The sequence below is a fragment of the Cygnus olor genome, chromosome 13 (genome assembly GCF_009769625.2).
Source record: "Cygnus olor isolate bCygOlo1 chromosome 13, bCygOlo1.pri.v2, whole genome shotgun sequence".
NCBI classification, from domain to species: Eukaryota; Metazoa; Chordata; class Aves; order Anseriformes; family Anatidae; genus Cygnus; species Cygnus olor.
In genome coordinates this window covers 7,505,035-7,518,491 of record NC_049181.1, presented here as the reverse complement: position 1 = coordinate 7,518,491, position 13,457 = coordinate 7,505,035, and the positions used below count along the sequence as shown (strand labels likewise).

General features: G+C 49.4%; 1 protein-coding gene across 9 annotated transcripts in view; it reads right to left on the bottom strand.

The window, feature by feature from the left end:
• Positions 1-13,457, bottom strand: part of ARHGEF6 (Rac/Cdc42 guanine nucleotide exchange factor 6) — a 38,982-nt gene that overhangs the window by 6,997 nt on the left and 18,528 nt on the right. For 6 of the 9 annotated variants that reach the window (XM_040572716.1, XM_040572717.1, XM_040572723.1 and 3 more), the window contains 10 exons: positions 13,045-13,139; positions 11,831-11,926; positions 11,054-11,176; positions 9,678-9,816; positions 7,784-7,843; positions 5,312-5,458; positions 4,292-4,378; positions 3,221-3,299; positions 2,713-2,846; positions 2,292-2,417 (listed from right to left, as the gene is read on the bottom strand). In XM_040572716.1, coding sequence (XP_040428650.1) covers positions 2,292-2,417; positions 2,713-2,846; positions 3,221-3,299; positions 4,292-4,378; positions 5,312-5,458; positions 7,784-7,843; positions 9,678-9,816; positions 11,054-11,176; positions 11,831-11,926; positions 13,045-13,139 — 1,086 coding nt within the window. The remainder of the gene's footprint in view (positions 1-2,291; positions 2,418-2,712; positions 2,847-3,220; positions 3,300-4,291; positions 4,379-5,311; positions 5,459-7,783; positions 7,844-9,677; positions 9,817-11,053; positions 11,177-11,830; positions 11,927-13,044; positions 13,140-13,457) is intronic. The other 3 variants (XM_040572718.1, XM_040572720.1, XM_040572724.1) reach the window with 1 other exon arrangement.

Genomic DNA, 13,457 nt, shown 5'->3' with positions numbered 1-13,457 from the left:
CCCGCCAGGCTCCGTCGAGCCCTGGGGATGAAGGGATGCGCTGCTCTGCCCGACCTGGTGACAATCCTCCAGGACTTTGTCTTCTCAAAGGGGACCGTCCTGGAGGGCACCTGCCATGCTCACTGGAAACCTGACAGTATCACGCATTCGCGCAGTAGGATTTCCCTCCACACCCTGCAGAGGGTCCCGTCCATGGGATGCCCGGCACAGGGAGCCTCACCGCTCTCCTGCCAGTCTGGCCAACAAAAGCTAGAAATCCCGGTGTTAAAAACCCCTTCACCTAATGCAAAGCAGGCCGCTTAAAAATAGAAAAGGAAAAAAAAAAAAAAGTGGAAATCATCTGTAAATCTTTTTCGCTTTGCTAACCTGAATCCGGACACACTGCTTTACCCACAGCACCTGCTCTGTCATTTCAAATGATTACTGGAAACAGAACAGGAAAAATGACCCAATTTCAATGGAAATAACAACAGTGCTGTGCGGTATGCAAGCAGGTTCTGGGGTTTCCTGAACACAACTAGGTATGAGGAAATGCACAAGACTATGCCATCCCATCCTACGTTACTAGAAGCCAATTAAAGTAACACTGGATGTCTGAAAATCTCTAATCTTTTAACCAAACTCCCCTACTCCCTTCCCTGCAAATAACATTTGATATTTGAATTCATTCATTATCTCTTTGTTATAGAAAGGTGACTTGTGCTGAGCTGTTAGCATAGCTCATTTTGTGCCCTACTTTAATTCTGGGCCAACAACTGAACTTATTTCGTGTTTGTCATCACAAGCTTGTGTCCACAGGCTGCATGTCCACACCCAACGCAAGGACGTGATATGCTTTTCTCTATCTGGGGACTTAGTAGCCTCTGCAGAGCCTTTAACTGAAGGCTCATTAGAGTCGGGGGGGGATGCCTGTGACCACATTTTTGATCCTTCCACGCCCTGCATGCTGCCATCCAGCCTGCAGCCCCATCCTGCCCCTGGAGCTCCCTGCCAGCACAGCCTCTCTTGAAAAACCTCTTGGCTCCTTTCTATGCAGCTGGTTTAACTCCTGCTGTGCGCAGCCGAGAATAACTGAGAAATTGCAGAGAGCTGTGGTATTAATGATATCACTCAATTTGTGGTTTTGCCCTACATCATAAATAAATACCATCCTTGCACTTTCATACAGAAAAATTTCTCCTCTAATTAAAGCCTTTCCTTATATTTTAATGTACCATGCAAGCGCAAGACTGTTTAGTCTACATCAGGGATTTGGAACATGCAAAGATTAAGCGTGGTTTCCAGCCTGCTTGTTTGGTTTCGGAACAATTTAATTCCCAAAGTTTAATGAATTTAATGCTTAATGTAATAATTAATGTTTAATGAATTTTAAGAAGTAAACCTAACAAAACGCCGTGAAGCTACCTAGAATCTGCCTGGAGCAGAGGACCCACGGCCCCGCCGGCTGCCGGGCATTCCATTCCTTGGATGCTGGGGGGCTGAGCCTGACACGAGTCCCATCCCTGTCCCTGTCCCTGCTGGGAGCCTGGGCAGTGAAGCTCCCAGGCTGCTGTACCAAGAAAGGCTGGTGACTCAGAACCGGAGTGCTCATTCAGTAAAAGGAACGTTACAGAGTTACTGGTGAGTAATCCCAAAAGTTTACCGCAAGGTAGGGAAGGACAGCGCTGCAGTTGCAACAGGGGGTGAGAATGGGAGCTGGGGTTTATTTTGGGTTTCCCCACACCACCTCCTGCCTCCCAGGCTGGGGGTTGCTGCGGGGGAAGCGACACCCCAGCTGCTGCATCCCAGCAAGTTACGGGTGTGCAAAGCACTGGGGTTGAGCACCCCACAAAAACATAGGTGGGAATCGTACAGAATACCAACAGGCCTTTTCCTCCTCGTGGTGCAGCAAGGCTGGGGGCTCGATCCTGAGCGCTGCTCTGACACAGCTCTGGCCAAACCCAGAAGAGGAGACCAGTGACATCCGGCAGGCGAGGTAGGGACGCTGCAAGCTACAGCAACAAAATCCCCTGCACCTGTTCCAAGAGCGCTGGCTACAGCAAACACCAGGGACAGGGCTGACTCTGCAAACACACGTGCTCATGCTTTGCTTGCAGCTCAAAGCCAGCTGCAGCGACAAGCATCCATCACTGGTTTGCACGACTGGGCATAGCTTTACACAGTATTTTTTCTCAGCATCCCTATTAACTAAAGGAGCAGCAAACCTGTGCCTTCGCGATGGGTAAGAAACCTGGGCACAAGCACTAGGGATTGCCATGAAATCAGGGTCCTCTGCACGCACGCAGGATTACCTCCTTGTAACTCAGTGCCGCTGATGGTCTGAGTGGAGGAGCAGGACGGAGGCAGCTCAAGCTCCAAGGCTTGAGGATTTTGGGGGGTTCCAGAGGGCCACGGATCTGTCCGGTTGAGCTAAATGTCTGAGAAAATAGATGAGAAGCAGTGAAGATTGTTAGCCACCAAACAAAGTAGTCAAGCAGAGGGGGATGGACAAAGGTTCACCATGAATGCCTTTTAGACACCTAAGTTGCAACAAAATTAGGGCAGGATATATGAAAAATGGTACAAGCACCGCATGGTTATAAACAAAACTGCAGGATGTGAGAAGTTTTATAGCTGTATTACCTCAATATCACAGCACGCTGCTGAAAAAGAGAGATCAGCCAGGGCTGAGAAACAACAGGCAGCAAACAGGCTGGGAGGCAGCACACTTACCGAATGAGCGCTCCAGGACTGCGTTTTGGATACGGTGTTGCACGTCCCTTTGGTCAGCCTTTGCAAGTGGTCAAGCCATTCGTGCAAATCCTGGCTGGTGCTGCAGGACACGGTGATCCGCTCTGTCATGTTCCCTGCAGCAGAGGGTCAAACCACCATCTTTAGCGAGTGGTAGAGATGCAGGAAGAAACACAGGAGGAGCTCAGCTCAGCAGGGCAGCAAGTGGCTCCTCTGTTTGCAAAGTTCAGTGGCCAGAGACCACAAAGATGTGGCTGCCTGTCCTGCTCCGGGCTGCCAGTGCCCGGCAGCCTTGGAGCAGCACAGAGAAGCCAAGGGAACCGGCACTGGGAGGAGGTAGCCTCAACCAGGAGGGACATGCCCAGAACTCAGACAATGCGCAGGAAAAGAGCAAAAAGCACAGCGTGGTGGTTGTGAGGAGGACTGGTATCACTGGTGGCAGCTGCTGTTCGGACTGCTAGGGACGGCCCCAGGCAGGGGCCCCACTCACCTGCAATTTCAAACACGTGCTCGTTCCCTTCGGCGTCTTCCAGCTTTGTCAGCGTCATTCCTGTTAAAGGCAGCTTTCCCTAGGAGAATTGAGGAGGAGTGAATGTCTGCATCTACTTCCAATGTCGTTCTGCTCCTTTCTGCTGACTCTTTGGGAACTGCCATTAAAAACTGATTTGCGAAGGCCTCAGACTGCAGGAAGAGTATCCTTTAATGTATGGATCTAGATTTCCCTGCACAATTAGGTCAAACCCCTGAGAAGAGGCTCCCATGACAACTGAGTCATCCCCAGCTCATCTGCCACCCTTTCTATTCATGAGGTGCAAACCCTTTTTACAAAGAAGTCAGGACTATCAACTTCCCCTCTTTTTTCTGAAAGCCTTCCCTGTCCCTCTGTTTTGCATGGCGCGCTGCCCGTTCACCTTACTCCCACTGGTGGGTAAAAACTAAAGACCCAGCCAAATCCTTCCCAAATCTTCACCGTCTGTCTCACCACCTTCTCATATGACAAATGACACATCAGCAGAGGAGTGTCCTTTTCCTGGAGGGCATTGATTGTTTCAGGCAACTGGAGAGAAGCCAAGCTCGAAAGAGCCCGATGGCAGCCATTCGGAAAAGTAAGACACCTGAAGCGCATCATTTGGGGTGCCTCACACACAGGAAATTTGGGCTTGTTTACAGTGGGCTTTATAATAGTGAGATACTGTACGGAGACAACACAACATGGACAGCCAACTGGCTGTCTGGGGCAAAACCCCACAGCTGGCTCCAGACACTTGACACACACACTGAATTCTTGAGAAGAGCATGAAAGATAGGGATTGGTGTGTTTTATTTTTATATTTTTTCTAATTTCAAAGTATTCACACTTACCAAATGCTGTCTAACCAGTTGGCAGGACAAAGCTACTTGCAGTAAGTGTCCTGGCATGCATGGCAAAACCAAGCCTTGGTTCCCAGCCCATTTACATAAAACAGAGATTTATGGAAGAAGGGGATTTGAATTTGATCAGAGATATCTGATTTCCTTTTTCACACCTAATGCCTTGCAACCTCAAATTAAGCATGCCTACCTGATAGATGAACCCGCTCATCCGTGGGCTTGCAGACAGCATGAGCAAAACATTGGAAAACAACAAGAAATACCGCTCTTCTTTCTCCTGCGGGGATAAGAATGTAGGTTAGTCCAGTTTGCAGTGTATCACAAGTACTTTCCTGCAGCAAAAGGCACCCACTGCAGCTGGAACCACAGCCTTAGAGAGACCAAACCCAAACCAATTATTTTGGCTTTTTTTCTTTACAGCATCTTACATCTATACTGGCTTTTCCAAGGGAGCCTGCGTACATTTTTGTCTGCATCCTGCTAGTCCTAAAGATGTTTTTAATTTCCCCTTCCCATCATTTCAAAATGCCTCAGAAGACTAAGACCTTATGTCCCCAGCACTTCAAGTCCCAAACAAAACTCTAGGACTAGACTCTGCCGAGTTTTGTTTTACAGGTCTTCCCTTCCCAGAGAAAAGTTGCTACAGCAAGCAAGTAATTCATCGATAGCAGGCACTTTCCCAGACAGCAAACACCAAACATGCGGTATTCGTGGGTCTAACACTATTGGCGAGCATCTGCTGAAAGCACAGGTGTGATACTTCGGGACCAGCGATGGGTTTGGCGGGGATCCCTCCGGTTCCCTGCTAAACACAGTCAGCTCTGGAGTGGAACACCATTACAGCCACCATGCTGCGCACAGGACGTGGCAAAATGATGATGCTAATGCACACGTTAAAGTCACTCTCATTTCTCAGAGCAAGTCACAGGGGGAAAGGAGGGGAATTAATGTGCTGTATGACACTAAGACACTTCTTTTGCTGGAAAAGTGTGTCACTGAAGGGCTGAAGCTAAGCAACCAGGTCTTGATACCTGACTCCAAAGACGTGCACAGTTCCAGTCGCGCAGTGCTTGTCCAAGTAAAATTATGTATCGGCATTATTTGTGAGCTCTTTGCTGGCCTGGGGTCAGAGTAGTTGTCACCTTGCACAGCTGATCCCCCAAGCAGAGGGCATTTGGTCACAATGTCTTTACCTGGAAGCTGCACTCACCTCGCTCCCCCCACTCTGCACCATAACCTGGGACATGTAGATGATGTTCCCCATCGTTTTTATGTCCTCTCCTTCCCAGCGCTGAATGGATTCAGAAAGGATCTGCAGCTCAAGTTGTTTCCTCTTCCTCAGCTCCTGACACTGTGACTGGAAATCACCACGGTATGTTTTGTTAGCAAAAGTGCAGATGTGAACGCAGACCATCCTAAGGAAGATGGCTCCACCAGCCAAGCTTGCATGTGGGCTCAGTGCTCAACAGATTGCACCACATGCAAAATTTGCCTGCAGTGCTCCAGGTTTCACCACTTTACCCCAAAAGAGACCCAGAACGATGAGACAAACTTAGCAAAGGTCGATAGTATTGGCCAGAGTTACAAACACAAAACGCTTGCCATCCTGTGAAAGCATCACTACTTTTCAACCAGAAAAGCCTGCTTTGGCTCTACTACACAAACCTTGTCAAAAATCACACCACAGCAATTTATGATGTAATGAATATGTTAAAATGTCAAAGAAATTGCATACTGTACCGAGCAAACTTTTCTTTCCAAACCAGTTCTACCTCTGAGAGTATAGGGTCACATTTTCCAAACCAAGATAGCCACAGAGTTAAATGTTGCTAATTTTGCTGGTGTTCAGAAAGATTCGTCCAACTTTGCTGAAACAGCAAAAAGACTTATCCTTGCAGCACTGCAAAGCCCCCACAACCCAGATAGGCAGATATTTTCTTATCAAAATCTGCAAACCCAGAAGTGAGAACTTGGCACAGTATTTCAGCAATGCAGTACAGCAACACGAAAGGCAGCTTCTGAGGCTGCCGTAATTCAAAAGACTGCAGCGATACTTCCAGTTGTGGACTCAGAGCTCCATGGAGCAGCCGGTCTTGCAGCTGCTTTCAGAAAGCAAAGGACAATGCTGACTGAGCAAAGGCAGCCCTGCGAATCCAAGCAAAACTTGTTTTAACTGACCTTTCTGCCAATGGGAAAAATTGCTGCAAGGCCAAATCTGGGCTCAGTTTTCACCCACTGCTTGGTTTTTCCAAACCCTGGTTTCTGATGGAGATTTTCCTCCTTTCAGACTCAGGAAGGAGTCAAGTTTCATGCAAATTCTTTGACTATCCAGATCTTCAGGCATGCCCAAAGGAAAGGCTGCCCTGGGTCTAGTATGAAAAGACACAATTTTGTGGGGGCTTCCTCTGGTTTTGCAACTACCGGGTGCTTCGGCAGCTCCCTGACTGTCTGAATTCGAAGTTCTCAGGATGCAAATTCATACTAAATGCACAGCAGTCCATCACGATCTGTACAGAGGCACCAAATGGCAGAGTTCTGCAATTACTGCCCTGCCTTTGCCCAGGAGCCTCTGGTCCCAGGCACCACGCTTGCATTGCGAGGAGCATCTCTGCCCATCTAACCTCGAACCCATGCCAAACCCCTTTCGTTCTATCATAATTACACTGAATTGCTCAGTGCACTTCTCAAGTAAAAAAAAATACGAGCATTCCTAAAGATGAATGACATCTTATAATTTAACTGAATTATTCCCCTACTACCTACTAGAATTAATGGAACGGGAGCTGAGTTTCTAAGTAAATGTAACATGATCGCCCTTTCCTGTTTTCTATGAACTTTCTCCTCCGCATCTTTTATCTGCACTGCTAAGCACTGACAGCCTGCATCTGCCATGCTAAGGAAGGAAGTTGGACCACATCTGGAGTGGTTATAGTGAAAGGTATTTAGTGGCTACAGAGAGAAATGATAGCTTTTATAATAATTGAAAAAAAGCTTTGCTAGGTAAAACCTTTGTGCATGTGGATGGTTTTCACCCCTCTTTTTGATCTCATTGCACCAGGATTTTGAGGGGCATAGGTAATACAGCGCACAGAAACAGAGCTGGTACCTTCCTCTGACTCATCACTTTGCTGCCATTTGTCCTTTCCCCACTGATGGCCACGGCACCAGGAGCCACAAATATCTGCACCACGGCTAGGGCCTCCTGATGCCCGTGGAGCACATCTCAACAAAGCCCTGAGCTGTCCAGTGGCTCAGAGGGGACCCCTCGGCTGGCACCAGCATTTGAGTCAGACACCGGTACTACTCCTTCACAGCTCACCTTCAAGAGCAAGGGGCAGTATAGTTGTATAGTTTCAGGTGGCAAATGACCAGGGTAAAAAGGCAAAAGGAGATGAAAGGGTCCCAGCCCCCACCACTACCCATACACGGCCTTCTGTAGCACTGTGCAGAGCCAGAGACTTCTGCTGCTGGGACCACAGAGCCAGCGTGTAACTGCTGAAGCATGCAACCAGAGGGGCACTCTAGGCTTGAAACCTGAAATTAAGCATCTTTATCACCCATCTTTTCCATTCCAAAAGACCTTTCTTTTCTTTTAAATGAGGAGACAAATGTCAGGCTTGACTCATTCTTCATGAAATGCAGCTCTGAAATGGAGTGCTCTATTTTAAGAATTGCCACCTACCACAAGAGACTTGAAGGATGTGATGGCTTTCAAGATGTCTTCATGATCTGCATGCGCCTCCTAGTGAAGGGAGAGAAAAAACCCTGAATCACGAACAGCAACAGCCCTGCAAAGCGCCCAACATGACTGATGGCTCCAGTGCACCCAGGGCTTGCAGGGCCCCAGGGGCAGGCATCAGGGACTGCAGGGGGCAGCCCAAATCCCCCAGGTACCAGTGCTGGCTTCCTCACCACCCTGCTCAACTTGGCATCTTTTAAAGCAGCTATGCAATTCAATGATATCAGCCTATTTAATGAGTGTAAAGAGGCCAGAGCAAGACTAGAGATGATTTTACAAAGCTTAAGGAAAATAAATTCAAACAGGCAGACCCGACAGGCAGGTAGGGTGGATTTCTAGTTTCACATTCACAAATGGAACTTCTATTAGTGTGCAAATATTCCAGCCATTGCACCATCAAGGGTGCAGTTTCCATGAACATCAGTGGGAGCTCCAACTCTGGGTTTAAGGGAGGGCGCATCCCAGGCCAGGGAGGGGAAAGCAGGATGCTGCCTCTTATCTCTGGCTGCAGCTGCACACTGGTACGCTCCCTGGGCATTCAGGGCCCTACATCACAAGCTCTTCACCATCCAGACCTCATGCCAAGCAAATCATAAGGTATTTAGGCTGTGATGGAGCTACCCCCATGGCTTTTCAGAGGCCTGCCCCATCTCCAGCTGTGCAGCAGTGCAGGGAATGTTGTGCTATACATCCACACTGCCTACACCCACATTGTATACATACATACGCTTCCCAGGGCATCACAGCTTAAACCTCAACCCTCCTTACTCATGCAATAAAACCTCTACTCCCAACACCCGGCTTAGAAACTAAAAGAAACAGGTGACGTGCGTGTCCCTGAATCCACTGCTGACCCTGACATGGCATTCTGCAAAGAGCACGCCGGTCCATGTATGGTCACAGTGGCTGCATCCAAGCTCAACTCTGCCCCTGCAGCTCAGCCAGGCCAGGCAAGAGGAGGGGAGGTCAGGTTTGCCTAAGGTGCTGGGTCTTACGCCCTTTCCTATAAAGAAAAACCTCTTGTTCAAACACAGTGGTTATAATCCTTTGGCTGGGACATGGATTCGAATGATATGGCTAAGTCTGCTGAGTAATTAACTGGTGGTAATTAATATCAGAAGAGGGAAAAGCAAAAACATTTCAAACCAGATTGTTACGTCTTGCTTTCCTCACCTCCTGGTACTGGAGGTCTGCACCATGGCTGGAGCACACCACCATGCGAGTAGCAGAGCCAAAGCAGTAAGGGACAGAGATGACAACAATGCCTGGGGGACAAACGTCCCAGAGCAGATCTGCTGCCTGCTGAGGAAGTCTCTACCCGCTGGCTGCTCTTCCTGCTCCCAGGCACTCGCTCCTCCGCCCCCGTGTCTGCACTGGCTGCCAGATCCACGCCTGTGTGCGCGGCTCTGCTTCCAGCCCGGAGCGCCAGCCTTGGGCGAGGAATGGGGACATGCCTGTGTGCAGCAGGAGTGAGCAGCCAGGGATAGAAATCCCATAAAACGGTTATAAAAATACTGATTTATTAGGTGCTGGGCAAATAAATGCCAGCTGTAGCCTGACGCTGAATTCCACTTTGGGACTGGCCCATATTTGGCTCAGGCAAAGAGCAGGCGATGTCTTCCCACAGCTTCCCCCAGCCTCCCCCACCTTTCCTGCTCTGGGGCAGCTAACGTCCCATGCAGATATAACAGCCCCTTCCAGCTCCTTGGAGCGGGGGTTTAAGTACATTTAGCAGTGTGATGCTTCAACACTAGGGGAAGGAGCAGAGATGCCTCCTGCAGTTTGGGGACAGCTCTTGCAGCACCCGGGGGCGCAGCCTGCCTGGTGTCCCACCTACCTCCATGTGCCGCTCCAGCTCCTGCAGAAGTGTCACGTATTTATCCAGCCTCAGGAAGGGTTTGCTGAGGCTCGTGGTTAAGATGAGAATGCCTGGGTTGGCCGCACCCTGGCTCTCCATGAACTTCTCCAGCTCATCACTATAAATAGATACAACAACAAGAAGCTGGGCTCACCACCGCTGAGGGCTGTGTTTTGCCGCCTCCCATTGCTCTCCTGAGGGCCAGGGCTCTCTTCTGAGCTGCACTTGACTTACAGGCGTTCCGGCCTCCCCTCCCAGTAACCACCTGCTAACACAGCAGCACAAGAGCCCGCTCCCTGGGGATGCTGCGTGGTGGTGGGTGTTTGTGCATGCAGTGTCTGGGGCACATCGGTGATGGCACAGCAGAGTGGCCCAGGGCGAGGTGTCTGGTTGATGGTGTGGGCTGGCTGACAGTGCTCATGCCATGCCAGAGGACGTGCAGCGATGCGGTGGGAGCTGTGCCACCGGGAACCCTCTGGGACGCTGCTGTTAGCACACACAACGCCCTTGTCAGCCCATTTGTCCAAGCTGATTCTTTAAGAAAAGGGGTCAGGCTAGTGAGAATCATTTACAGGAACCCGGATCTTTGTTAAGCTGAATTAAAGCTGGATTTCAGCAGGTAAGTAAATATGTTGCAAGCTTCCATTACAGAAAGGGAAGAATTAAACAGTACAGCTGGGATCCTGGCTTTAACATCACTGTAGGGAGACAGCTAAGTTGCCTTAGGGATGACACAGTGGTAGCCTTTCAGCTTAGCGTGCTCTTTAGCATGACCTTACACAAATTCAGGTGTCTGCTCAAGTGGGACACGTTGTGAAGGAAGGCGTTATTACTGTGATCTATCAAAGAGTCTGCAAAGCAACCAGACAGCTGAACAGCAGCTCAATTATTAAACTGGGTAACTCTGGGTGATTTTAACAAGCACCCTCCTTTTGCAAGAATGTGCCCCACACCATCTTGCCACAAGGGAACATCCCCCCCATCTGCAAGTGTGTGGGCACTGCAGCAGTGGGTCTGAAACAGCATGCGGGTCCCTAGCCTATAACAAGCACAGGAGCTGCTGCTGCAAGGGCTGAGGGAGGCAAAGGGTTATTGCCTCTGCTTTACGCAAGGCAAGAGAGCTCTGCATGCACAGACAGGACCTGTGAGACCAGCTCAGGTCAGTGCATGGCAGAGCTGCACGAGCTGACCAAAGCAGCAGGCGATGTCTGCACGCTGCAGCAGAGAGGCAACGCTGAAGAGCCCAAAGCCTGCTGTCAACGTGCGGGGCAAAAGCCATGCCGGCTCACGCACTAATGACAGAAGCAACTTTTAAAGGAGGAATTTCGGTCTGGGTCTCCTCCTGCATTACTCACCTGTGCTGCGTGAGAACATTGACTGCAGACGGGTGGTTAGCACAGTACGTCAGGTAGAGGGACCGGAACTGGGGCATCAGGTTCATAAAGCAGCCTCCCACGCGTTGCTGGTTCTCGGAGAGCCTACGAACACCAACACACCAGCACGCTGTTATTGAGGCTCTTCATCTGCACCCTGCAGCTACGACACACTCACCCATCTGCCCAGGAGCCACCCACTGCACGGGGACACTCCCAGGTCACTGCAAGACTGGAGCACCCATCCAAACACCCATGCCTGACACTTGAGGAGGAGGAAGAAGGTCCTCAGGTGAGACTGGATGTCTGTGCTGCAGATAGTATCACAGCCCAGTACCAGCCCGGGACACAGGGTGACCCAGCCTGCCCTGTCCCACCGGCTGAGTTGCAGATGGGATGCTGCAGCCCCCTGCGGCTGGTCTCTAAGGGAAAGGATTACCTCTGATAATTTACTTTTTGCTCACAGGCAATCCCACCTTCACGCCTACCATACCTCCCATCATGCATGTGTCTGCATCTTTGGGCTAGTGACACTCTGAAGTCAGCTGCTTCAGCAGACAGCTGAGTAGTAGAAATGTCAACGTTTCTTCTACCTCCTGCCAAAGCACTACCTGTTGCCTTTCTTCAATCCTGTTATTTTCTTCTATATTTAACAAGCCTAAGACAGGAGCCAGGAGGAACGTTAATGAATGGGTCTTTCTATTATTTTTAGCTGCAGTTTAATAGCTTAACACCCTCACTGCCGTGGCATGAGCTTACTTTGCAACATCTTCCAAGGCTTGATTCAGTGTTTGCTGAAACGCGCTGATTTCTTCCACATTTCCCAGCAATGATGCGATGTCCACAGCGCTGAGCCTAGAAGAGTCAAATCACCAATTAGCACCAAAGAGATGTTGGGCAGTGCCTCTGAGCACAGCTCTCAGGAGCACCCATGGTATCTGCAAGCAGCCCTTCCAAAAAGGCCTATGAATTTCTGTTTCCCCAGATACACCATGGGGCACGGGGAAACACAAAACCCATGATCTGTGAGCTACAGAACACAGCCTCCTGGAGAAGATGTCTGCTGTCAAGGATTACCTTAATTGGATTTTAATCACTTAATCACGCTAATCTTCTCAGATGTTTAGCTGTCTAATAGACACAGACAGATGGGATTTCTACCAGGGGCGGGGAGGGAGGTGTGTGCACAGACACAAAGACCGTTTTGTCTTCATGGGCTCATGCTGTGGGTTTCTTACACGAAGAGGGTCCTGAAGTGCAGCCCCTCAGGTGGGGGTCGCTTTGTTCCCTAAGGCTGGATTTTTCCTAACCAAAAGTACCATGTCTGCTTCTGTCATCCTGCTTCTGTCACTCCCTTACACTCCTCGTTTCAGCCATTTGCCGCCTACAAGGTAGGCAGGCTGAGAGCATGGGAAATTTTCACAGCTGGAGATATCCCAATGCGAAGATTTGGCCAAGGAAGGCAAGACGTGGAGGGTCTTTAAGCAGATCGCTGCATAGATGGGGAGACGGGGAGATCACTTCTTGCTCAGCAGCAGTTTGGGTTTAGCGAGAAGCAACCTAACCACAGGAATATGTGCTGTTGCTCACTAAACAAAGAGATGACTAGGAGGTGCCACCTGGGGCTGAGAAGTCACAGCAAGACAAATTACAAGGGAAGAAGCCATGCAAGGCACACCGCCAGGAAACATGCATGCCAGGACAGCCACACAGGAGCTTGCAGATGGAGGCAGCAGCCAGCCCTCGGTCGGACAGAAACGCCCGTCTCTAGCAGCTGAACGCCTGCATGATTGCTGAGGAATAGGAAAGAGCAGAAACCTGTACAAACGTGTGGGTTTTTTCTGGTTCACAGAGAAGTTGTGAGGCTTTACGAGAATGGCAGTAACAGTCCCTAAACATTCAAAAGCAGGAAAGTAATGAACTATGGTCAATTTTACGGGGTTCTGTCCATCTCAGATGCCCTTATATCTTACTTATCATAAGACTGGAGGGGTCTTAAGTAAGTTCCCAGAAGTGACTGTAGTTCCTTCGCATAATCTCGTTCTGTTTCCAGAATATTTTGCAACACCTAGGGTGAGAGACAGAGCACTGAGTAGATCTTAGTACTAGGGACTAGTCAAAGGAACATGACATCAGCTTCCAAGTGTGGCAAACCACAGAAGTGTATTTTACGTCCATGAATGCATTTAAAATTGTTAATGCAGAACCCAGAATGCTCAGGAAAACCCTGGTGGTTCAATTTATGGATTTTACATTGCAAACCGGGGGAGGCCTGGACAGCAGGTGTTAAGGGCTGTTTCTTCTTCTCTGGCAAAGCATGAATATAATGTAAGTTCAGATCTGAGTTTAGTATTTGATTCCTGAGAGGCTCATGCCTAACCCTGCA